This window comes from Megalops cyprinoides, chromosome 16 (genome assembly GCF_013368585.1).
Source record: "Megalops cyprinoides isolate fMegCyp1 chromosome 16, fMegCyp1.pri, whole genome shotgun sequence".
NCBI classification, from domain to species: Eukaryota; Metazoa; Chordata; class Actinopteri; order Elopiformes; family Megalopidae; genus Megalops; species Megalops cyprinoides.
In genome coordinates, this window is record NC_050598.1 from 23,069,203 (window position 1) to 23,096,193 (window position 26,991).

At 45.5% G+C, this 26,991-nt stretch overlaps 1 protein-coding gene across 5 annotated transcripts in view; it reads left to right on the forward strand.

Annotated features, from left to right (window-relative positions):
* elf1 (E74-like ETS transcription factor 1) overlaps positions 1-26,991 on the forward strand; it is a 47,660-nt gene that overhangs the window by 11,633 nt on the left and 9,036 nt on the right. For 3 of the 5 annotated variants that reach the window (XM_036548197.1, XM_036548200.1, XM_036548196.1), the window contains exon 2: positions 22,531-22,981. In XM_036548197.1, the coding sequence (XP_036404090.1) occupies positions 22,910-22,981 (72 nt within the window). In that variant the 5' untranslated portion in view covers positions 22,531-22,909. Of the gene's footprint in view, positions 1-17,130; positions 17,195-18,257; positions 18,342-22,530; positions 22,982-26,991 lie in introns of those variants that run through there. The other 2 variants (XM_036548199.1, XM_036548198.1) reach the window with 2 other exon arrangements.

A 26,991-nucleotide genomic window follows, 5' to 3' on the forward strand; every position in this document is an offset into this window, starting at 1 on the left:
TAGTTTCGCAAGCCCACTGGCCAAGCCTATATGGTTTTGAGTATCTCATGGTGTGAAGTTACTGGTAATTAGCTTTCACAAAGCTTCCGAATGTACAGTTCAGCTATGCTGGCAGGTAAACTGTGAAACCTTTTCCTCAGTACTAATAAAACACACGTGGAAAGCATGGATTCAGTGTCAGTTGTAATAGGAGCTGGCTCAAAGCCAGAAAAGGCAGAGAAGAAAAATGGCACCAAAGCATAACGACGTAACTTTTTGTGACCTCAGCAATGCTTTCCAGCACCCTCTGCTTTGCTCTCTGTCTTAGTTCATGGCAAGAACTAAAATATAACTCCTTGACTCCTTGATTGCCTTTTTAAAGGGCAGTGCCAGCTATCTTGTCATATTGTATAAAGATAATCTTCGTCCAGGGCCAGTGTGTTGAAGGCTTGTTTAATTTAATGCCTGCTTATCAGGACCTCATCAGTTCACTGGAGCCAGGAGTGAATGCTGCTCATCCTGTTGTTTTGGGGTCGACATATTTCCATTCAGATGAAAGTCGACTGATCAACAGGTATTGCTTCCCCCCCCCCGTTCAACTTTAGTGGTGTTACACATTTTGTCTTATTTGTCACCTTATCTGTTTTTTTTTCTTTTCTCTTTTTTTTGCAAATGATTAGTATTGTGTAATCCCTTGTGTTTAACATTGGTCAGGTTAAATAACTTATTGTTACTGTTATTATTCTCAATCCAAATAGTGGTGCTAAAACACACTTCCTGTTACACAAAACTTGCCTTGCTTGCGTTCTCTCTGGCAGCAACCCCCACAATGTAGCAAGTGTCAAATTAGGGCGTCGTTACCACAGGCCCACCCAGAAGCTACATCTCTTTCACATTTAAATCTCTTAAGTGAAAGAAACATGGAGGCAGCTACCTCCCCTAAGCCATCCCTCCAGCCAGGGGATGGAGCAGTAAGCAAAAAGACCCCTGGTGCTACGGGACCAAGGCTGTCTGCACCTTCTGTAAGCATCCTGCACTGTATTTCCCATCACGGGAAAACACAGCAGTACACGATGCATGCAAAAACTAGCCAACCTCCATGTAAAATATCAGAACCAATGCAGACTTCCGAAATATGTGTCTGCCGCCAGTTTAGACAGTGCCCACTCAAGTTTGGTGAAGTATGTTGATTCTGAGTGGCAGATTTGCTGTAGGCATCAAGGTGCTTTTAACATTTCAGTACACCTCTGTAACATCATGATAACTTTTATCCACTTGGGTGGGGTGATTGTGAGGCCAGCTGACCAATCGGTGGCAGTTCCCGCCGTCATTGGAGAACGGCATGCCCCTCATACCGCGGTGTCTTGATGAGCATAACAAGACACGCGCAGATGCGGGCAGGACCAGGCTGGGGACGCTTCCAGGAGTTCACAAACAAAGGCAAGGAGGGTAGGACGATGGGGGGGGAGGGAGTGGGGAAGAACACAGAGCTCTGTCTCCGCCCTCGTTTTCGTGAAACCCGGGTCACGGCTCACGTTCACTGCAGGTCACTGAGATGAACGGCCCTGAAAGCCGGGAAACCGGGCGGTGTGCGATTCCACAAGCATACCATTCGCTCATCTCTCATTGGTTCAAAAGTCACAAGGTCAGGAAGGCTAATCATAATTATTGTGGGGGGGGGGGGGGAATTACGCCCAGCAAAGTATGATTCGCAGTGACATAATTTTCTAATCATGCCCCTTGTGCAATTTGAATTGTAAATGAGGTACAGTACCCGAGGTTTGGACTGACGTAAGAGAGGGGAGACAGACGTGAGAGCGAGGAGTTTTCGCGGGGCGGGCTTTCTCACACAGACAAGGGGAGCCAGGCAGGCGTGTCAGGTACTGACTGTCTACAGGCTAGTGCCTGTAATTAGATCATTAGGTCTTACAGCGGGGGAGGGGGAGGGTTTAATCAGTACTGCCTTGGCATGACTGCGTGTGAAACAGTAGAGGGCTGGGCTGGTATCATTGTTTCTGTTTTTTTTTTTCTCTCCATTGCGGTTTGGATTCCCGGGCTGACACAGACTGGCGAACCACCAATAGGGGGTTTTGGATGGTTGGGATTTTTTTTTGACAGCTCTGTTGCCTGTTCATCAAAGGTTGAAATTATTATTTTTTTTTTCCTCCAGTTCATTAAAGAGATGTAAAACTCTCCTTGGACTACTGAGATGTGAGAGCTGTGTACCCCTCAGTCTCATTGTTATATATTTAAGTGATGGATGAGCGTTTCCTGTATCTATCTGTGAATGGCTTCCAGCGAATGGTGTGTAGATGTATGTGTGTGCTCATAAGGGCGCTCTAGTATGTGTGCGTCACGAGGGCCCTAATGTAGTTTCCTTTTTCGGAAATCAGATTTATTGAATTTAGCTAACCTGGGCAGCAGTCTATCAGCTAAAATTTGCCTTTTAGGATGAATGCACATTCAGCCCCCAGGTTTTGTCATGACCTGCCCATATTGCTGTGAATTGACTTGGCCTGAATGTTGTTGTGATAACAAAGCAGGGCCCACAGCCACTCAGGAGCCATGTGAGGAAGCAGGCGTGCTAAGCTTCCATGTGTTGTGAGGACTGGCCACGTCCAAGCATGGATGCTGTGTAATGGTGCTTTGCAGGATGCATCCTTTCGTGCAGACAGCGTGGCTTTAGGGGGTCACAGGGAGCCTGCAGTCATACCGGCTGAGCCTTCATTGGTTATAGACTATCCCCCTGTGCCTGTGCAGCTTGTCCTGGAGGTTTGGCTGGTTGTGACCCCTTCCCTCCAGGACCCCTGCCATCACAGTCCCTCTCCCTCTCCCCCTGTGCCAGGCCAGGCTGATGAAACCGGTCACTCCAGTTAAGCATGAGCCTGTGCGGGGGCTGATCCTGAAAGCGATGGTCAGCCTCATGTGTCCGTCTCTCCAGCACAAGGTCCCCGGTGTGTCCCTCCCTCTGCACTGAGGCTGGCAGAGTGAGCCAAACAGTGGTGTCCGGGAGTCCCATCCTCCCCAGGCAATAGTAACGTCAAGCTGAACTCTGACTTGTTTGCAACATTTACAGTGTGCTTCAGATTGATGCACAGGTACATGACGCACACGTCCAAATATTATCGTTTGTATGTTCTTCTTAGTATTTGTGTGCGTGCGTGTGTGTGTGTTTGTGTTTGTCTACATGCAGGTCATTTGCCTGCAGAGATGCTGATTGATTCTGCCAGGGAAGGCTGTGTATTGAGAGTCGCGGCAGCCTGTCGTCGGCTCCTGAGGCTGTGCTGGCAGGTCTTTGTGTGCCTGCTGCCCTGCGTCAGCGCCATTTGCATCACATTTCCCCGCTGCTCTCCTTTTCCACCGAGCACACTTTCCCGCTGTTGCAATTATCTGCCTCTGTAAACAAGCTCAGACTGGCGCGCCATTGTTGAGCCACACAAAGAGACCAGGAGCCCCACAGACAGGTTCTCCAAATGTGGTTTGGTCTCTTAACTTGGGGATAAAATAATGCGTTGCGTAACGAGGAGTCAGAGGGATGTGGGCTTCAGATGGGGAGCGATGACTCTGATATGATTTATAGCAGAGCTGGTGCCCGTTGGCTCGCAGCAGACATGCTGCATAAGTACTTAGAAACAAGAAGGGCTCTTAAGTGTTCTGCACTGGAGGTTTGGGCTCTGCGTTGTTGCGCTGAAAATTCCATCCCTGAAACTGGGAACGTACGGTTTAAATAGCAAGGGGGACTCGCAACAATGGAACACTGGAGACTGCATGTCCTCCCCGGTGATTAACAGCTTCAAGTCCCGGTGTTCAGGATTCAGTGACGTGACACTGAAACTCGGCTCAATGCGGTGGTGAAAATATAATGTAGAGCAGCATTACCTTGGAGGAGGAGACCGTGTATGACCAGAAGGCTGCTGGGACTGAACAGATGAATCGAGGAGAGACATGGCTCCCGTGTTGTGCTAAATGATTAGACTTAATCCACGTGCCCAGGATTTGACTGGACCATTTATCATCATGTCCATGCAGTTTAATCTGCAGAAAAGCCGGGTATGATGAAGCGGGCGGAACAGCCTTTTTAGATTCCTGGGAATGGAGAGCACCTCTGTCCCCTTTGCAACATCAGAGAGGGGCAGCACATGGCCACAGGGCTGGGACCTCCTTTGTTGTGAGGAGCTGCAGGGCGACATCAGGCCCCCATTGTCCTGCACCCTGTGGGCCACGTGCTCTCCACCCCTTCACCTCCAGCTGCTGATCAGAGCAGGAATCTGGCCCAGGCGCCACCTCTCACTCAAGCCCAGAGGGGCGGGCGGACAGCCGGCCGGCCTTTTATTTACCTCCTAACAGGCTGGTAGTAAAAGAGCCGTGTTTCTGGAAAGGGGGTGTCGACGAGGAGTTTCAGCTTACAGCTGCCCGCGACCACGTAGTCGGAGCAGATCTGGCCCTGGCCTGGGGAAGTGGGTCAGTAATATTATCATGGAAAGATGGACCTTCAGACGGAGGGGAAAAAAAGCCACTCCCAATGGAATTCCTCATGTGTGCTGATGAGTCAGAGAAACACTGGGTAGGAATGTGCACAGAAGGCAAAGTATCAAACAGAGAAAAGGAGTGACCTGCGAACAGCAAAGATCGAACATCTGTTGCTTTAACAGTTGCAGTAGTGAGGAATACCTATGTATCTCTCAGAAAGTCAAAACCTACCAAGCACGGCAGCTAGGCTTGTGCCTGAACTCAGGTGTGCACAACATGTTTCAACCTTTGTTTCTCTCAAGCAGGATCAGTACCTGAATTCATGAATCATTTAAAAGTACTCTTTGTCAAGATCAGAGTTCCAAGGCATGTTATTTTGTGTGATCCTGACAAAAAGAATATGCTTGCATGCTCTCTAAAGGGATATGTTTTTCATCCTTCGAGCTGCATCAAATGGCTGTCATTATCAGGGGCTGAAAGGCCGATTGTGTTATCAAAGGCAGCATCCTGTTGCTTTTGCATGCTGCTGCTGATAAGCGATCTGTGTGTGGCTGGGTCTAAAATGAGCCCCCGCACGCTGACCTATGAGACCACAGTGGTTCAGTTGCAGTTAACGCGCATGTAGACACTCTAGAGCGCTTCAGAAATAACTCAGCGCTTTTAGGTTTCGCGCTGGAGGCTCGGTTAGCTTAGCTCTTTGTCTTCTGTCAGCAGAGGAAAATATGAGGTGGCCCTTGTGTGTTGGAACCAGACGTTGTGGGTGAGCCGGGCAGACTAGGGTGGTGCACGTTATTTTATCGTGGGTCACAGAAGAAGCGGAGCTGTTCTTCAGTCTCACGCCTCGTCCACCGTGTGTGTGCGCGCGGCACTCAAAACCGAGCCCCTCACAATGCAGACAGCAGTGGGTGGGGGGTGCCAGGTGGCCTTTGCGGGCATGGTGCCGTGTTCGTGTTTCCTGTTGCAGTGGAAACACCCCCTCGTCCCTCAACTCTCCTTATCACTGGCAGAGGAAATTCCATCTGGATGCCAGCCTCAGAGATGCAGGCAGTTAGGATCAGTGTGCATTTGTGTGTGTGTTAGAGTGTTATGTGAGTGCATTTGTGTGATGTGTGGTGTGTGTGTGTGTGTGTGTGCGCGCGTGCGCGTGTGCGTGCGCGTGTGCATTCATGTGTATGTAATGCTGTGTGGTGAACCTGCAGCACCCTCAAAGCCCTGTGATGAAAGAGGCACTGTGCTGGCCAGGCAGTGAGCTCTTGATGGACGTGTTTCTCAAGTCACTGTCTAGACATGACTGTAGTGGAAGCCATGGTTTTACGGCCTTCTGTGCAGTGGGATCCCGACACACAGCAGGGGCTAAGCTAATTTTGCTGCAGCTCACTGATGGCTTCCCTTCCAGGACCACCACTGCACTGGTTTCTGTGGAGCTAGCCATGGAGAACCTCTACACTGAGCATCACACCCTTTCCCCGCTCTTTTAGCACTCATGGGAGTTGGCTCTTTGTGCCTGACAGACTCTTCTCTGCAGAGATTTTCCAGGGTCAAAGCTCAGGTGAAAGTGTGCAGCCTGTGAACAAGAGGGTGATGGGGTTGAACTGTAGGCAAGACAGAGGACGAAAAACAGTGAAAGTTTCTTGTTGCTGCCGACAGACTGTTCGGAAACTTTCTCGATCTGCCTTGTGTGTAGCAGGATCTTTTGTTTTTCAGTTTTCGTTTATGACAGAAGTCACTCTTTGTGTTTCTCAACAAACATGGCCTTGTACTAAACTCCTGTATGTCCTTCAAAAAGACTGTGGGTAAATTGAAAATGAACAAATACCGTTAAAATATATCTCATAAAGCTAAAATGCATTTGGGGAGATTTAGAAACATCAGCCTTGTGTACTAGTGGGTAATCAGTGCCATATGTGGCCATGATAATTTGTGTACATGTTTAGATTTATGGTTTCCCAGAACAAGTTTTTTTTCCCTTCATTTTAAGGCCAATTTGATGCGATGCACTGAATTATAGCGGCTCGTCATGATTTATCGTGTAGAACATTTAATTGAAAAAATACAGCTTGGACAAACTCGATCCAATACTGACTGCTAGACAGTATGTCACTGCTGCGTTTCTATGCTGAGTACAGTCAGTTTGTGCGTTAAAGTATGGCGAGGATGTGCAGAACCGCAGGCATTTTAAATAACATCAATCGGGGCCTATAATATTTAACGGCTCCCTTCAGAGGTGCGACTGTCACATTATGATTTGTGGAACTGTAAGCAAAACCAGCAATCTTCACGTATCGGGGTCATTGCATGTGAACTCACTTGCTAGTTGGAACGCACCCTTTTTTTGATTAAAGTGAGGATTACCGTACACTTGCTTGCGGTGGACATCCACCGTCCTAATGCCAGATGTTCAGCCATTTATTATCTTGTCTCTTGCGGCACTGAGATAACAGTGTGAGTGTTGATCACTCATGAAGGTGGAAGGAGAAGCCTGGGTACTGAGGTGCTGGTCCACTGTTTAGTGCAGTGCAGTGTAGTGGGTTCACAGACAACAAAACATTACAACATGGCTGCAGTCTTGCTGTCTTAAAATCATTGTCTGTCGCGGTAGGTAGGTTGATTGTTACATGGGTGCATTGGTGAAACCTGCTGTGTGGACTGATGTTGGGCAGCTAGGACCAGTCATATGAGAACATTGTATCCTTTGTTGTGGATGGCTGTCACATTGGCCTCTGTTCTCTGAATGACACAGTCTTTATAGTTCGTGGCCAAGGCATCATGCTATTTAACGTGTCACTGTGTCCTTAACGTTGAATTTATGCATGTGATATGGTTTCCTATTTCATTTTTATTCACTTTTTTATTCACAAGGTACCTGCAGAAGCTCATATTGATGTATAAGAAAGAAGAAGCTGCAATTTGTTATTGCTAGCTTTAGATATTAGTTATCATAGACTCGTTCAAGAATTCCATAACTGACACATATTGGGATGGCTCCGCAGGTTGGTGTGCCAGGCTACTGATGTGTTCCTACCGTGATATGTTTAAAAATCTTTAAGTTACATAGCAGTAATCACATAGAAGGGAAACCGTCAACAGTGTGAGAAATGTGGAAGACATGACAGGCTTTAATGTAATGTAATTGTACTATTAGTGGCATGTAATATTGGAAGGCATATAAATTTGACTGGGCATATAAATTGGAGAAAGCATAACTGCTTTAGTACTCATGATTTGGAAAACTGTTTATATGACCTTCTGCTTACTTTCCTCTCCTGTAGTACTATATTTATTATTGCTCACCTGTTTAATTGGTTGTCATTCGTCTGTTGACCAAAAGACATCTAAACTTAAATTTATGCTATCTTCAGTAAATTGTTGCTACTTGAGGCAAGAGCTATACTGTGAGTAAGAGCAACGTTTAGGTAATTATGCTCATCCTTTCAACAGTGAGTGTTGTGAATATGTCCGTAGGAGACTCCGTAGGAGCTGCTTTCCCCAAGCCTTCAGAACGCTAAATGCAGCTCATACTGGAGTCTAACTTAGTTTTGCACATTTTTCTATTGTGTTTTATATCTTCCTTAAGTAATTTCTTTTTATAGTGCGTTTTGAACAGTCTGCCCTGCTGCCGACCATCATTTCACTGCACTGTACATTGTACCTTGGCATGTGACAAATAAAAAACTTTGACTTGACTTTGATATGTGGGCAGCCTGCTCTTACCGGTTATTCACATTTCACAGCATTTGGCTGTTCCTGTATTCACACGTTGCTCTGAGCGCGCAGTTTGGAGTGGAGGTGAGCTGCTCGGTCAGTTTTGCCAGGCTTGTTGTCCGACCTGTGCCTTCTCAAAAACAAACCTCCCCTTCGGCGAGAGGGTTTCAATGGAGCCTCCCTGCTTTGTGTTTGTCATATGTGAATGTCCCTTATGAGAATTCCTCAGAATCTGCCCCTGCTTGTTCATCTATTGTTTGGCCTGTAAGGTAGGGGCATTATTATGCGTTTAAAGGGGGGGGGGGTTTGACTCCCGACACCCTGTTTGCATTGGCCCATTGCTTTCTCAGCAGTGGTCCCACCCTCTAAACAAAGCCCTGTTTTGATCAGATCTCATTTCACCCAGAGATGTGTGTTTCCATTCATTTCTATTCAAATATTCTCTCCTTCCCAAGATTTGAATAATTGAACTCCACTTTTTTCCCCCCCAAGCACTGTGTGAATCTTCTGTTGAAACTCCAGTCGTGCGGAAATAATGACTCACTGCGAAAAAGATCTGCCTTCAGTCGCACTTCCAGACGGGAAAATGTGTACACTTTTTGGTAATTAACTCTCATTTATTGTTCCCAGTAACCAAATTGTGATCTCAGGATAGTATAATTGGATATTTGAATGTTGGGTCTCATCCCTCTCTGATGAAATGGAAAGCCGAACGATACATTTTTTTCACATTAGATGACTCAGGGCTACCATTCCTTTTGACTATGTAGTTAAGGCTCGTGATCTCCACATGACATGACAAAGCACTTTTTCACCTGCACTGCATTGTATGCATTGTACATCTCACCTGTTGTGGTCATACTGGTAATTCCAGTATTGTGTGATAAAGTCATCGTGATATTACTTGCGAATGTCTGTCCACAAATATGTGCTCCTCACATGGATTGGAAAGCCAGGTTATACAGCAGCCATTAAATACTGTTAGGTCTGAAGCCTAAACTGTGCAAGGATTTACAAAGACAGCATGTATTCCTGGAAGTGTCTCACGGAGACAGTTACTTCGCCACCAGAGAGGACCTTTGAGCACTCCTTTCACAGATGGCGGGAGTCATTGCATGCTGCCTTTGTGGTGAGGCCAGCGCGGTTCCTGTGGGTCTGCCGTTTATTGTCCCCATCTCGCGCACCTGTGTGTGCCTTCCCTCGGCTCCCTATCATAAACAAATGATATGGGCTGAACGACTCGCTGCTCCGCTCCTCAAATATTGACCCGAGTCCTGCCGTACCTGTCCGCCACCCCCGCCTCAGGGACGCCAGCCCCCCCCCAATCTCCTACCAGACTGCATCACGCAGAAAGATAGCACGCCCCAGCACTGCCCTGCCTCTCGTGGCTGCCTCAAACAACGACTCACATTGTCCGGCGTCTCCCTAAAACGCACCGATGCACTCCTTCATACATCTCTGTGAGGATGAGGACAGAGGTGCTGTGGTAAGGATGACATAGCAAAGTGTTCTAACATCCTGGATGCGCTGACGCTGGGGGTGGTGGTGCAGGTCACAGTCTCACTTTAGGGGGAGGGAATTTCCCAGGCCTGAAGCGGAACAGCAGCAGGACAGGACCTGGCCATGGAACGTCACTGGATCACCAGCTAACAGGACACAGAGGACCACCGCCCACTCGGGGCCTGGCAACACTCTGGACACGCTGTGTGCCAGTCAGATTTAAGGCTGTGTGTGTGTTTGCCACTTTCTTAAGATATTAGATCAGCTTCTCCTCCACTAAAAGCTGGGAGCAGATGTTATTTGTTCTCCTGCACTGCCAGCTTCAAAAGGCAGTGGGTGAGGTGATAAGATTTTGTCTATGTTGTAGTTTTTGTAACCTGGAGTTTTTTGTGTTTTCTTCAAATGTATTCTACTACCTACAGAAATTTTGGAACAGGCTAAGAAAACTAAAACAATCAGGTTTAGCCAATTTGTGCGCCATGGCCTCCAGGACTGGAAATCTAGCCATGGGCTTGAAATGTAGGAATGAAATGAGCTGAACTGGGCAGTGTTTGTGTGACTAAGATGCAAGAACCAATCCATATGAGGCTCCATCCTTTCCTGGCATCCCACCCTCCTGAGCTGTGGCATAAATGCACAGGGGGGCGGATGAGTTGAAGCGGATTGGTTCACCGTGCATATTCCCAATAGGAGTGTCTCTGTAGGTTATATGTTTGGAGTAGCTACAGCCTGCCCGTTTGTGAGAGCGCCTACGGAACATGTGCTACAGTGTCCGCAGACAGGCTCATCTCATTGGGGTCAGGCAGGGTCCCACTTTTGGGGTGCGATCAATTAATCGATTCTAATGTTTATAACACACCTCAGTGTCCTAGCGCTAGTACTAAAAAGAAACGATGATAGGCAACAAACTAGTTTTGTATTTTAACTCAAGGAAAGTTTTTCATTCATTTTGCGTCGTTTCAAATAGGTAGAGAACAGATGAAAATGTTGCTCGTTTGGATTTTTTTCAATGTAATTTAGGACTGGTTTTGCTCACTGTTAACATTTTTGTGCTTAATGTCCTTTTTTGAAATTGTAACGAACGGTATGACGACATTGAGTGAAATCATTCTCAGTCAACAGGCACCACCCCGGATGGTATTGTAGCTCACACCTGTCATATCACATCCTCTAAAATTAATAATTTGAAGATGTTCATTTGAAAATCTTTGAATATTTATGACTACGGATGTAGATTTTCCTGTGCTTTTGTAAAGCCCAGGAATGCATGCAGAGATGTGTTCGTACTGCTTGTGTTCCGCTCTGCAAGAGAGTCCCTGCATGGCCTTGTCTTCACAAAGCCACCTGAACTGGCATAGTACACCAGTGCTGTCCCCTGCACTTACATCTCTCAGTAAAAAGTGACCGTTGCATGGAGGAGATTGTTCCAGAACTGAGTTACCACAACCCGGATTCCAGATCAGCTGGCTTTCAGACATTATGGATGTCTCCTGGTCATAGCTGACTCTTCTGTTGTTTTAATACATGTGCTGGTGCTTATCATGGGATGAAGGGGAGTTTTATGGTAGGGAAGAGATTGTCGGACATTTTACTGTTTTCTTTGACTGTCTCAAAAGCAAAGAATTGCCTTGACATCCATGCCAAAAACTCACAGGGAATATCCAGCACCAGCTTACAATGACTGAAAAACATCTTTTTGGTCACACGTTGAGTCATGTGATTCAGAATATTTTAAGTTTTGTCCAAGCTAAAAGCTGTCGGTGAAGCGCAGAGTTGTGGCTGAGGAGATGCAGGTGTGTTTCTCTATAGGCAGCATGTGCCTTGGTCCTAAAATAAGGCTGTAATGCACACGTGAGTCTCCCAGACACAAGATGTTTGTGCAAGAGACCTGGAATAATCATAGCTCAGCCCAGCTGAGTCACCCAGGATCATGTTTGTAATTGTAGTAGGGGTGTGGTTTTATCAACGACCTCATTGGCCCTGGTGCTGTTCTCAGAGCCACTCCCAGCAGGCTGAATAGAAAACTACCAGCAGCGGCATCATGTGACAGGTGACGGCAAGGCCAAGAACGTAAGCTGGAAAGTGGAATCCATGAGCCGTATAAACCCAAACTTCAGTTTGACATTTTTAGATATTACATTTGACATAATACGGTAGTTTTGTCAGGGCGACTTTAACGGAATGTCAGATGTCGTTGCGCGCAGTGACTTTGATTGTACACCCTAACAGCGAGAGGGCACACACTTTTGGCAAATGCTAGTAAAGGAAAAATATGTGATCAGAATACCGTTACCTCTTCGTCAGGAGACAGTATTGCATGGCTGAAACGCTGCATGCTGGGCTGTTAGTTAACCGTGATCCTCTGTAATGAGAGTGGGCGTAGTGGAATATGGGAGAGGATGACATCAGTGTCTTGCAAAACAGTCCGTTCATGGCTTTCAAAGTAGGGGATAAGCCATCCAAACGTGGCTTTGGAAGGAGAGGGTAAGGACAGGTTAAGCAATCCAACCATGAGCAGAGAGCAAATTTTTGTCCCTTGAGTGATTAAACAATTGAGTTTTTGTTCTTGCTAATTCAAAAGTTCCGTACACCACACCAACCGTGTATGGGGGCTGTGTATCCTTGTATGGTTTTTTTTGTTTTGTTTTGTTTTATATGTCATGGTATTTGATATTTACCGAGGAAACACTTCATTCTGTCATGTGTGCATCAGAAAAGCTTTCTGCTTTGCAGCTGTTCAGATCAAATGTCATATCAGTGTTGTCAATATGAACGTCATACAGAGAATATGTTGTGGTGTCATATGAGCATGATATGAATACTATGATAAGGATCATGTTACAAAAGCTGGTTAAATGCAGTACTTACAATACAATGAATCAGTTCATTGTGCAAAAATGAGTGTATGGACAAACTTGTGAAGTTTCCATTGCTTCAGTGTAAAGTTTCTTCTGTAGTTAGCATTGCACTCTGTTCTTTTATTAGAGACTGGAAAGTAGCATTTACTTAGGTGTAATGACATATAAAGATCAGTGTTTGTGCATGCCTTTTTTTGCAAAAGAGTGACAGAGTCACTGAAATATAGTTAATTTGTAACAAAGAACTATAGTGATATTTTTTCAATGTCCTAATTGCACATTGGGCCGGGCTACACCTTTATGTTTTAGTATGGTATGTCTAAAATGTCTCAGTTCATTGTTACCAGCTGCTTAAAAATTATGAAATATTAAAAGTCTTAATTCTTGAACAAATAAAAACATATCAACATGAAATAAATTTGGGTTGTAATGTGTACATAAATTTCAAGTCGTTTACTAGAAAATCAAATGTAAGACCCTGTAATAAGTCAGAAATGAAAGATGACACAAACCGTAGTAGATCTTTGCAACCACATAAAGCTTGGACATTTTGAGCTAAGTCAGCCTCTCATTCCAGGAGGGCCATCCAAAACAAGCTTGTGTCCAGACCTCTTTGGAATGTTGCCTGAACTGACCTGCAGGGCCCTTCTGTAACCATAGTTTAAAGTTGTGATTGACAGATCAGCATTTTGGTCTCTTCTTTTATCTACAAAAAATATAGAAATGTTGCATCGACATAGATAAAACCTGCTAGACCCGAGGATTGTACCATCTGTGACTTGTCAACAAAGGCTTCCACCAGAGAAGCCTCTCGTAAAACACATACTGTATATGCTTAACACACAACTATCTGCTCAGTACCTTCATAAAATGCATACTTTTTCTGCTTAACACGTTGCTGCCAGAACCCTAACGTGATCTCCTCACTATCAGTGTTGAGTTGAGTGGCGGAGCTGTGACGGGAAACGCAGACCTGTCAACAGTAACTGACATCTCCACAGTCCCGGCATGCAGCCCCAGAGTCTGAGCAGCAGAGGGGCTTCACAAGGGCCATAAAGCTCTAGGGGGATCTGTTTTTTTTTTTTTTTTTTTTTAAATCTAGGGTGTGTGCGTGCATGTGCACGTACGTGTGCACGCATGCAGGAGGTATGTTTGGGGGCCCGAGTCTCTCAGCCTGGCCCATGCCGTGACATGTCGGCCGCGGTATGAGTAAACAAGCATGTGTGCCTGGGTTGGCTGGGCCAGGGCGGCGTGGGCGCCGCCGTTTCGCAGAAACGCCTCTGCAATCCCACTGCGTGTCATAGCTAGTGCCTGGCTGCTGGCTCCCTGGCTCTCACCCTGCTGCGAGTGGGAGATTGGGTCATTCAGTGTGTGGCAGTAACGCTGGACTCAACTCTGATATCAACCTGGTTTGTTTTTCCTTTTTATTCATCCAGTATCACATTTTAAGTGACCCATTCTTTGAAAATTCCACCTAACCTACAATTCTAAAACTTGTAGCAGCACAAGGGGTGTGGTGCTTTATGGGACATGAAAATGGATTTTTGTTCCACTTCTTATGAACTGTAAAGGCCACAAGTTTGTCACTGTTGTGCTTCTTCTTTCGACTTGAAGAGACCTTAGAATTCTTCCTCATTTTGGTAACACAAGCCCTGGCTGCAGGGTTCTGCTGTCCCAAGGGTCGGAGCTTTGTAAACAACAGGCTAACTCTGCAGCCTTGATTTTCAGTGAGATGAATAGCTGTCCGCTGACTCTGGCCCAGAGTTAGACAGACTTGGACCCACTGAAATATGGGTGAATGGAACTGCGTGAAAAGAGTGAGGTACAACACACAGACAGTTTAGTTCCAATGACATTGCACATGCCATTTGAGACGGTGCCAAGATGATACTTGGGATATGAAGATGTGGAGACTGGAACGAACTGGATGAGACCTGCGTTTTGCTTATTCAGTATGGTCTTGTGTCAATGCATACTGAACGCAGCGGTTAAAGTAACAAAAGTGTTGACAAATTGAAGCACCCCAGATATATCTGGAAGAGAATATTTTGCCCATGCTGAGAGTCATCTGAGATCATGGGGAACTGTTTGTGCTTTGGGACCCTGAACTACAAATATAAATGTTTCTATTTTCAATTCTGACACATTTTTCCTTTGTTTCAATGGCTGCAGAACTCTTGGTGTATCAAAAAAGCAGCTCTGGCTTACACCCAACACTCCTGTTTATTCCAAAGGCAGTCCACTTTGTTTACAACTTGAAGTCCCAGTCAGCACCATGTTTCTGTTTTGATCCTGTGTGACTTCAGTTCTTTGCCTATATGTTGGCCCTGTTGTCTGAGATGTTCTGTGATACACCTTGCCAAATTCCCTTCTAAATATGGCTCACGTTTCTGAAACCTGTTAATATCTCTTGTATTCTCTCGTCTCCAGCATTTAAATAACAGTGGGGATATTCACAGGGGTTTTTTTTTGTTTTGTTTTGTTTTGCAAAAAGCTGTCTGCAGGACCAGTTTGGTTTTCAGCACGAAGATACCTGAGCAGATTAAGTTGGCCTTCTGTTTGTTTGATGTCCCATGAACATTTTGCCCACATCATTTCCTGCTGTTAGAGTCATGTGTTCCCTTGTGGAGATGTTATACTCTAAACTAAAGACATAGCAACATTTTAAATGTTTGTGGCCAGGCCACCGAACAGAGACCCATAAATGGCAACATGAGGAGGCTTAGAACAGACTATATACTGCAGTCAGCTAAATGGGACTGCTTGATTGGTCCCTTGCACCATGTTCTGGGGGCTGCTTGTTGCTAGAAATGTTTTGTGTCATGCTTACTGCTGTTTCAAGCCTTGACACTATCAGCTTAAAATGATAAGGGCGATCTACCATAAGATTAAGTACTGAAAGAAACACTGTTCTTTTTTAGATCGCCAGCTAGTCTTGCATTTATTTAGACTGCCATTGAGCCAATGCAATTGTATTTTAAAAAAGAAAACTACAAGGGGCTGATTTCTTGGAAAAAATGCACTTGTGGGAATCTGCTGCATGAATTTGAAATTAGGGGGAATAATTTTTTTTAGGCTTATACTGTTTCAGAAACTCCCAGAGTGGTCCTTAACATTCTGATCTCACAAAAATTAATGTGTATTCACATTTGTAGTGGCCTGGTTGCAAAAATGGGTTGAGAGAGAAGTTTTTTTTTTTTTTTTCCCTCCCTTGTGCAGTCTGCATCAGTCACAAATGAGGAAGAACTGTTTCTCGTTTGAGGCATTTCTCTGCTATTTCCTGCCCTGTCCTCAGTGGGTTTCCTATCTTGGGTATGGGGCTTTCTGCTGTATAGTGCAAATGGAATACTGGGGAGGGTAGCTCTGGTGTTTTTCAGTTTAACCGCTGAGAAGATGACACATTTCTCTTGACAGGGCTCTGCTGAGGTCAGAAGTTGGTAAGGAGTCAATGTATATTGAGGCCTGTATGTATGGGTTCATGTTATAAGACCAGCACTAATGTTCAAGCTGAAGGATGTTTTGCAGATCATGTTGAAATGACTGAACATGCTTGTGGAATTGTTTCGTGCCCGTTTTTTAAAGAGGGCCTTGCTGATAACAAGCAGACGTCAAGCAGGTGTCTCGGGAGCTCTAATGCGTGCATCAGTATGAGCAGATGGTCCTAGCATCCACAGAGACGAGCCACATTGATTTCGGTGATAACGCTGGTGAGAGCTATGTGTTAAATGCAGCCGGAACTGGTTTTGTACTTCTGAGAAGTGCAGCAAAACCGCTGGGGGGCGGGGGCGGGGTGTCTGTGGTGACGACGAGAGGGGACTTCTATCTCTCAAACAGGAATTGACTCCGGGAGGGGCCGGGGGCTTGCTACCGCATGCGCTTGCGTGTGTATGTGTGTGTGTGGAGGGGTGCACAGGAACTGGTGTTCTGGCAAGTATTTGTCAAAGACAGCAAAAAAAAAAAAGACCATGCCTCCATGCACCTTATATTTTAACTTTTGCTGTGCTGCTTTCACCCACGGTCAGATACAGACTTTCTCTCCGGAGCATGATGGGAGGCTGAGCTGGAACTGATGGGGATTGAGGCAAACGCCTCATATCACTTTTGTTCGTTCAAAAGGAACTCTCCAGTTGGCCTCTCTTCTCTGTTCCTTCTTTTAGATTAGCTGAAGTAAAACGGTGTTTGCATCACTAACAGCTGGAAGTGACCTCCCACCCAAAACTGTGCCGTGTGTCAAAGCCAGTTCGCCACAGCATCCTGTAGTCAGTTGGCCAAGAAGTATGTGATACGGTTATGCTAAGTCGGGTGCATTGTGGGATGTGTTTGTGGGTCTGTTTAAACGTGTTGAAATGATATAAAAAATTGAGAAGTTGTACCTTTCCATACTATGGGTATAGCTTATTCTAACAATATTATGCTTTGCATTAGCTAGGCTAATGTGTTCACCGAGCAACAAAACGTTTTCAGAGGTTTTCACTGCAAAGTTCTAAGGCAGCGAAATGAGTGTGGACATGAGAGACCACAGTGAGTGAGGAATGAAAAGAGAGGGGAGGGAGAAGGAGAGAGAGAGAGAAATTTCCACTTGTGCGCTGAAAGAGAGAAGTGTTCGCTGACTGTGGTCTAACAGTCAGGAAGTAGCAGCAACTCGTGGCTCAGTGATGCATTTCCTGTGAGTGTTGGATTCACAGGTCAGTTTGCGGCTGTCTTTTTACTATCTCCATGTATGTTTTCTCTCTTTCTCTTCCTGCTGCCTGTAGTCACAACCAACAGGGGTCTTCTGTGTGTTGATAAGAGAGGCTGCATTAAAAATACCGACTGACGAAAAAGGAGAAAATCAAGAGCAGGCTGTATTTAAACTGCATGATACTTTATCCATTACCCAATTTAGCGCTCTTTGAAATGTCACAAATGCAGTGGAATTGTGCTGGACACAGAGTATTGAATATTATGTCGCATTCATGAATTTAGCTCTTGCTGTGTATCTTTTCTCACGCTGCTTTTTTTTTTTTTTTTTTGAGAGTTCTTTGACGCATCCGGCAAGTTAGTCTTAAAGTCAGAAGGTATCGTGTAGGCATTAGTCCTGACTTAAAACCGAACGGTTTCTTGTTCTAATCCCACCGAGGACAGAGCCGCCGTTTTGTTAAGATCCTTACGCTTTTGTCTGACTCACTCCTGAGCCGCCTGGAGCGACGCCACGGGGTGTGGGTGCTTCTGGGTAATCTGGGCCCGGTCCTGATAGTAAGTCCCTGTCTCAGGTGGGCGTTGCGCGTCTCAGCTCTGAGGCCTTCTCTGTGGGAGCCCCGGGGGCGGAGTGGAAAAATCCGAGACTCGCGAGAGATCAGATTAAATTCCATCCAGCCCCTTGAAAGCCTTTGCTGGAGGTGAGGTTTTTCTCTTGTCTTTATTTGTCTCCAGCACGGCAGCCGAGCCCCGGGCACACCGTGGCAGACGTCACTGTTAGCTGAGACGCGGTGTGTTTGTTTCTTTCTGTTTTCCTTCTTTTTTTCCATGTGAGCACTAAACATTTTGTTGTTAGGCAGCTGTCTGTGATTGGAGGACACCCCCCAACACGCACACACACACACGCACACACACACACATAAACGCTTTTAGTTGCTTCCCATATATGTGCTGGGCTTGGCTGAAAAAAAGTCACTTCTCTGTTTCCCAACAAAGTCATGTGAAAGTTTACGTGTACCATGACTTGCAGCCAGTAGTCTACCTGTTACTCTGGTTGTTCAGATGAGATTAATGTATGTAGCACAGTGAACGCAGCTGGAAGCCTGAAGATTACTGCCATGGGGCTTAGAATGGGCCCGGCAGCAGGAGCACAAGGTATGTTGGGCTCTTTCTTGGCACTGAGGTGATTGGTTAATTGCTGGCTGCTCTCTCTGTTGAATTAGCAAACACCACTCTCTTTAAGCCTGTGGTCTTCTCCGTAGTGTATAATTCACAATTAGCTAGCAAATTGGCAGAAGGTCATGTTCTCTCTCTGAGGGAGCAAATTGAGCTTGCATATAAATGTAATTTTGTGTCTGTTTTTCTTTTTAACTTCTTACCGTTTTCCCCACACACACAAACTATATACATGAGCAGCAGTGCGGTTCAGTGGTTAAGGATCCAGGTTCTTCTACTACCTAAAATCAGCCATATTATAGCCACTGTCTGTACCTTGGCTTCCTTATGAAAAATTGATCTAGAAAGTACCCTGATGCCATGCTTGTACAAATCATGTAAATGCACTTTTACCTTACTGTTCCATGGTTCTCTTAGCAGTTCCTGGAAGCTGATGATTTTGACCACCGCTGAGCTTTTTTCAGTGGTTAAGTTGTGACATTCTTTCCAGAAGTGGTATTGTTAGCCTTCAGTAGCATTTTCTTTTGACTGACAATTGAGTTTGCTGCTGACACTGAAGGAAGGTAATTGAATGAGATCAGGTGCAAAGAGAGGGTGGATATGAGAGGTTCTAGGGAAATATAGGGTCTGCAATTCAGTATTTAGAAATACTCTCAGCAGTAATACGTGTCCATTACATCTGATACCAAAATGCACATATGCTTTTTATAGTTTTAATAGTTATATGACTTGTGTCGAATGCATCCAAACTAAACAATCCTCAGTTTTAATTAACCTTGTAAAATCCAAATGAGATCCCTCTGAAACTGGATTTTCACAATGATGAGACATACTCCTAGCTGCTGCTGGCATTTGGACTTGAAAGATCTGTTTATGATTTATGTCCCCACCGTTGGAAAGCACTTAGCCTTGAGCACCCCTCCCAGTTCAGCCGCACTTTGGGAAAATGTCTGTACTCAGAGATACCAGGAATGCCAGTCTGTTTCCTCGGCAAGCAGGAAAGGCCTCCCTGTCCCCCCTCTTTATGTGGTCATTAGATCAAGAGCTATTCTGAGCGTTCTCATTTCTCTGAAAAGTGCTGACAGAATTGAGGCCATGATCTCACTCACTTTTTACAGGAAGATTGAAAGAATCACAAAGAACCGCCCTGGCCCTACCGTCCTTCAAAGTTAAGAGTAAGGGAGAACATTTCGGCTTCCTAATTCTGTCGCTCAATTATCACGTTCCTGCCAGGGTATCAGAATTGCTGATGGTGATTAGTGGTCGTTTTAGCACGTTGATAAGCATTGTTTCTTCTGGTGTTTTTATTTTTTCCAAAATTTTTTTTTAGGTTTTGCTGAGGCTTGAGTGACTCATGGCTTAGCCATCCAGTTGCGTAAAATGACCTCCTTTCATGGTCAACATTGAGCTCAGCAGAGGGGATCGGAGCGGGGCTGAAGTGCCTTCTGGGAAATGTATGTTTGTTCATGAACCAAGCCCCTAATTGCTTGTTATTGTGAATGCATTTCACATAGCAACCATGGCACCTAGTACTGTCAGCTCTTTTCCCTTTACCTTATGTATAATAGACTTGAGGACCTTTTATATACTGTTTGAAGACTGGTGGGAAGAAAAATGTTTTAGATCACTAAAACAAAGCATGTGACTTGATTAATTGTCACCGAGGAGACTGCTTACAACTGCAACAGCGGAGCGGCTCTGGGGTCCTTCTGTTTTGATGCTGGCTGGCTGGGCTGCACTTTTTAGCCACGTTTGTCCTGAGAAACTCTTGGACAGGCAGGCAAGAGCCCCCCCCCCCCCCCCCCCGTGGTGTCCTCACCCCTCCACTGCCCGTGTGAGTCTCACCATCTCTCAGCCTGACGCAGTCCTTGAGGCCTGCGTGTGCCACCAACATTATGCCCAGTCGAGTGACATGACTTGCGCCGACGTGTGCGCACACACACTCATAGCCAGATTCAGCTGGTAACTTCTCATTCCCTAAAACGCATAAACTCATCTGATTACCCCTTTCCACTGCACACAAGACAACACAACAGCATTTTTAAGGTGGAAAAGGTTCCATTTGCTGGAAGGCCCGTCAGATATTCTGATGACCCACTGTGAGATAAGCTATGAGAATGTGCAAGCCATACATGTCAGAGAACTGATCCTAGCTAATGCTTCTGAGTTTCCTCTTTTCCAGTATATAGAAAAGAAAGCCGAAGTAAAACGTTATTCTAAGCTAAAATGCTGTTGTTATGGACTTGGACAGGGTCGCAGGTTCAAACTGCAGGCAGGGCACCCTGGAGAATGCTACTTAACCTGAACTTTGTGCTGCATGTCAAGTTGCATAAATGGTGAGCTATGCCATTCTCCCTGGACAAGGGGTATCTACCGGGCAAACAGATGATGGGATATCCTGTAATACCTGTACATGTACTCAAGCATGTTGGTTCCGGACAGAATTTTAATACCCCTGTTTGCTTGTGGTGGAAATTGGGAAATTGCTCTGAGAAGGGTGAGTCACGTCTCCATTTTCACACATCCTTCCTTGCTAAGCAAAGCCACCTGGGAGCACAGGCCGCAAAAGTAGTATCCATCAGAGTCCGTCTTCACCCTTAGCTGGGGGTGGCCTGTCCAGATGCCAGTCTCTAGCCGCAGGGCTGGCAGACATGGTAACGGCTGATTGTCTCTCTCCTGAGGGAGGACCCGTTAAGAGTAATGACAGGCTCGGCTACAGCACAAACTGTCCGGCTGTCCCTGGGCCACATGCTCCGAGAAAAATCCTACAGCTGCTGGAGAGAAAGGGAAAAAGAAGCAGGACATAATCGTACATTCGTTTGACCCCCCCTGCCCCCCGCAAAGCCCCCCCCCCCTTCCCACAACCCTCCCCGCTTTGAAACAATCCAGCCTGGAATGTGCATCGTCAGTCACACAAGCATTTCAAAGCAAACAAGCCCCACCCTGCTACTAAAGAAGGAGAGCCATCTCAGACCCCCCCCCCCTCCTCCGCTGGCTGTCATTTCCCTCCCTCCACCTCCGTTTACTTTTTAACCAACACTGAGGAGAAATGTCAGCCCCTCCCTCCCCTGCTGTTCCCTCAACGACTCCCTAGGTTACCTCCCTACTGTGACATCACGTGGCTGTTTTTCGAAGGACTTAACCAGTGACATCACGGAGATGCGAGACGTTCCTGAGACTGTTCCAGCCCCGGTGCTGTGACTGTGACCCCAGCAGCCTCGATCTGCGTGACCGATAAAACCACGCTCATTTGCACCACCCTTGTCCTTAGAGCGGGTGATCTCATCTCCCAGGCAATCCAAGGAGACGGGGGTGGGAGTGGGTGGGTGGGTGGTTGGGTGGGTGGGTGGAGGGCGACTCCTAATTGCCTTGCTCTCCTCAATGATCCCTGGGCTTTAAAAACCACTGTAATGCTAACAGATTTTTTTATTGTGCATTATTCTGCTCCTCTAAGAGAGTAAAAGCTTTTTCAGTGTGTTTGCATCTCCTTTTAATCTCCTTGTGTCTGAAGCACGCAGAGGGCCCGAAGCTGGCGTTAAGACCCTTTTCTGTTTTGCATTGAAGAGACAGATTGGAGAGGGCAGGGCAGGGACATCATGTTAATTTAATGAACCTCAAAGGCCTTAAAGGCAGCCGGAGTGCTGCTACAAAAACAGAAAATTAGGAAAGCAGCTGGACCCACCTAGAGCTTAGATAGGCTTTTAAGAGCCATTTGCATCTGTGAGTGGTATATCCAACTATACTTTTACAGAAAAATTGCCAACATTTTTGAAATGCATATAATGATAATTACAATATGAACAAAGTGTTCACTTGTTTCATTTTCCATACAACAGCCAAAGCTGTCAGTTACACTTTCAAACATTCAATATTTCTAAATGTGGGATTTTCTCTGTGTGGGTCTAGATATCACTAGATCACTATTTGACAAAAGTTCCTGTTATACACTGAGATGGATGTTGTGTCTTAAGAGCGTTGTATATTTTCCCCTGTTCTGCTTTCATATCGTAATAAGAGAGATCCCCAGGTCTTTCCCGTGATGCAGCCGAGGTCCTCCCAGCTTCAGGCCTGCAGTGAAGCGGGTCCCAGTGGAAACAGACCTAAGATCTGTCAGAAAGGCTGTGGCACCGTTCAATTAACGGAGTGCGTCTCCTGTTCCCTCCGGCAGGTTTAAATGCTCCGGGCGCAGCAGTCAGACTCCGTATCAGAGAGAGAAGAGTCAGACCCCGACAGGGACGAGCTTCATCTCTCACCCAAGCCAGATTTCCCAAACTCCCCCGGCGGACTGGACCAAGAAGCACGGGACCTCAGACACAAAGAGGAACCCGTTTCGTCTGACAGTTCCCCTCGTTTTGCAAAACTGCCCGACCCCGACGGCAGTGAGCTGTTCCTCTGAAAGTTTCCTGTTCTGTGGCCAGTTACCAGAGGGGAGGGAGCCCCTCTCTCGCTCTCTCTCTCTCTCGCTCTCTCTCTCTCTCTCTCTCTCTCTTTCTCTCTCTCTGTCTTTCCCCCTCACCCCATCTCTTTCTTTCTCACCCACGGTCATCATGACGACTGCAGTCCAGCCAAGTGAGCTGGTGTTCGAGTTTGCCAGCAATGGAATGGACGAAATGAACCAGGTACGGGATTCAGCAAGTTTTCCCCTTTATTTTTTTAGCAAGCTTTTGTTTGTTTCATTTTGTTTGGTGTAATGTTTTTATTATTTGCCAAGATCGTCTTTTGATCAGGCTGTTGACCTGATCCATGTTTTCTGTTCAGTCGTCCTGAGGATCTGGGAAGGTTTTGGAAAAAAGACAGTAATGGTGAGAGTTAGGCCTGGACAAACAAGAGGAACTATCTCGCTCTGGCCTCCATCACTCTTTCCTAAATGCAGAAACCTCCTCTCCAGAATGAGAGCCGCGATTAAGAGGAGTCTGTGGAATTGGAGGAGGGTGGGTGATGGCTGTGAAGCCTTTGATCCGTTCACTGTGACGTGATGGAGGGCAGATGAGGCAGGCTAGCAAAAAGCCTGGAACGCTCTGTGAAACGGGGTGTAGGCCACTGGCAGTGGAGGGACGGAAAGTGTGAGAGCTCTGGAGCTGGGATGTGTGTGTCTGTTTGCCTCCGTGTGTGTGTGTGTGTGTGTGTGTGTGTGTGTGTGTGTGTGTGTGTGTGTGTGTGTGTGTGTGGGCATGTGCGTGCGCGTGCGTGCGTGTGTGTAGAAAAGAGGGGGAGCCACTGCAACCATATTGACAGCAGGTGAGCGTGTGTGCTGGGTTAGATTGTGTGATTTAGAGAGTACGTTTGTATCAAAATGCTACGGTGCAGTTGTCCCTGGATCATCCTGTGCAGCAGGCTTTTGTGAGAAGATCAGGCCTGACGAGTGGATGCAGCGCGCTCGCCTTTCCCTACCCATGCGTCACCGCTGCCGTTACAGGCCCAACCAGACGAACCTGTCAAGAGGGCGGATGAACTGGGGAAATCCTTACATTGTGCCAAAATCACACTATATTTCCTCGTAGCCCCCTCTATCAGTTACAGAACCATTGGTTTATAAGCAGCGCGTAGCATCTACACTGCACTTAACTGCGGTCTGTAATATAATTTCAACTAGGTGGGATCTAGAGTGATTGAGCAATTTAGTCTGTCTGGAAGGGTGTAATCTGGAGAGCACATGTTTACTTTTTCCACACGGGTGCGCTCAGAATTGCAGGTCCTCTGCGGGACTGCTGTACTGTAATGATTAGCCATGATGTAGGCCTATTGGATTCTGCAAAGTCAATAATTACCGTTACCAGCAGGGAGATGCAGTGGGCCCAAACCGCTGTTTAGCCCTGCGTCTGAGGTCTGCGATTACCCTGTCAGATAGGACGAGAGGATGAATCCGGCCCATTTTTCTTCATTTATTTTTTAACGTGGTGGTGGTGGTGACGGTGCAGCGTGGGTACCCCTTGAGAGCTCCTGTCCCGTCACAAAGGTTCTGTGTCTCTGGTAATTATTCCTGGGATCAGCTACACTTCCACATACTGAGTGTGAAGGTTCATTGTTTGACACCTCATGGTTAGCCAGCAAGGAAAATGGTGGTCACAGGTGGCAAGTAAAGCAGAACAGAGAAGAGCAGAGAGGGAACCTGACTGTTTGGTTGGATTATTACCTCAGCCCGGACAGGGAACCCAGAGATGCAAATTCTCTCGTATTTGAATCTCTATCTGTTGTTTCACTAACAGAAGCGGGCCGAGCCGGCAACGAACACAGCGCTCAGGTTACAACTGTCTGTTTGTTTTATTTGAGCGCATAATATAATTTTTTAAAACCATCACCTCTATCTTTTTGTCTTCAGAGTGTCCATTTACGTAGCAGTCATTTCCGACCTCCATTTTAAAAGCACAGTGCTTGTTTGCGTGATACTGGGAAAGCCATTTTCCTGGTATTCGAGATGAAAACAAAAGCCCCACCAAATCAAAACAAGGCCGGCGCTAACTGCAGTGGCAAAGGTAACAGGAGGCAGCTCTTGTCCTGTCCACAACCTTTGTGTGGGATGTACCCTGGTAAAAGGAGGGTTGATACTGCCTGGAAAAGGGCGTTTCTTTCCATGAAAGTAGAGAGCCTCGTCCAAGAGTACCGAAGAGGCAGTTTGGCTCTTTCGCCTGGTGCAGGATGTTCAAGGACAGCAGTCAGTACAGGAAAGGTGTATCAGCAGATGATCCTTTGGCTCTTTGTCTACTGAAGTGTGTGTGTGCACAGTGCTGTGGGATTCCCATTGGACAGTCTTTTAAACTGTAACTCTAAAATCCAGCTCAGTTTAAATTTATTTTAGCTGTGGCCATATTTACCATTCATGTAAATAAAATGTTGTTGAAAGGACTGAATTGCAAAGATAAAATGTATCTCTAAATGTCAAGGACATACAGCTGTCTGAACATTACTGGTATATAGCCACTGTACATTGATGAAGGGTTGTATCTTTCAATATTATGATTATTGATACTAATTTTGGTAGTTTTAGGAAGGTATTTGTGAGGCCCGAGGTGCACTTTAATGTTTATAATGTAGGCCAGGGATCACTGATTCCAGTTATTACGGTTACATACGAATAATGCCAATTTAATTCCATACATATGCAATGGCTTATCTTAAAATCAGGTAAAATGCAAACCAGTGGTAGTTTCAGATCCATATGATAAATATACAACATATGATAAATAGGTTAATCAACAATATGTATCAATAAAGATATGTACTGGTGAAGCTGTAATTGATTTTAGTTGTTGCTGTGGTTGATGGTGGTGGTGTTTTGCTATTAACTGGCTCTTGCAGGTTTAGGAATGAACCTTAGTTTTAAAGTGTCTGGGTGGATTCCCCCAGCTTGTAAATATTTGTGAGCTCTTGACTCAATATGTCCAACAGAGCGTTTTCCCTGTAGTTTATTTCCATTACTTGAATATTGACTTTTTTTTCCAGAAATCCTTAAGTGATGTAATTACACCATAGGACAGCATGGTGGATGTTAAATGATAATTGAAGGGAAAACTTTTTTTTTCAGAGAACAGTACAGGGTGCTTTTTGAGAGAACCTTATTAGCCTTTGGTCAGCAGCGGCTAAATCACATTTTTAACTCACTTCCTCACTGCAGTTGGTTAGGCAGCATCTCTCCAATGAGTGCTTTACCATTGCCAGCCTTTGGCAATCACCCTCTGATGAAAATGTATTGGCTGTTTTAACCTTTACTTGGAGTGTGACAGCAGAAACCAGCACATACAGTATATAGTGTGTATGTGTGGTAGTGCGGTTACTTAACCTTCAGTAAATAGCCAGTATTTGTATGTTATGTAAGTCACTCTGGGTAAAAGCATCTTCCAGTCGATAAAGAAATAAATAATTCATATAATTATATGGCTTGTTTGGCGTGATGTACTGTGCAAATCACAGAACCGTCTGTGTGACATCTGAGAATCTGCTGCCATCCTGTGGTCGCAACAGGAAATTGTCACTAACTGAACCGAACTAAAATTGGACTTGGACCCAAAATTGGTCCTGCTGCTCCCCTGTGTATGCTGGTTGTTCTTCTGAAAAAGATCATTGTTTGCTAGTTTGAGTCAACCTCTTACAATAGTTTCCCTTCTAAGGTCACATCATGCCAGAAAAAGATATGTGAGAAGAAATATATCCATTATATCCACATGATTGTTTATTTGGCCAATTGACTGACTGAACGGTTGACTGACAGATAAATGCAATCAGATTGGAGTTTTAAAAGCTGTAAGTGTATGCACCTAGTTACAGAAAATAACTACTTGCCTGTGGAGAGCAAAGGAAATGGGAATAAACAAAATGCACTTTCTGGGAAATTGAAATGCTTGTTTTCAATTATCGTAAGTGATCAAGAGATATGCTGGGGAAAAATGCGCACACACACAAAAGGCAATGCATTACAGAAACTGAGACAGACTTCAAGCCTCATCCAGACAGTAAATAATAATGATAAAACATTGCATGTATTGTCAGGCATATATTATTTTAACCAATATACATCCATGTACAATATAACTTCAGACCTCACCGGGGTAAAATACAGTAAGTTCACCTCTGTATCTTAAATTGCCTTAATTTGTATGATTTTCGTCTTTCAGTTGAAGGCTGCAATTCAGTC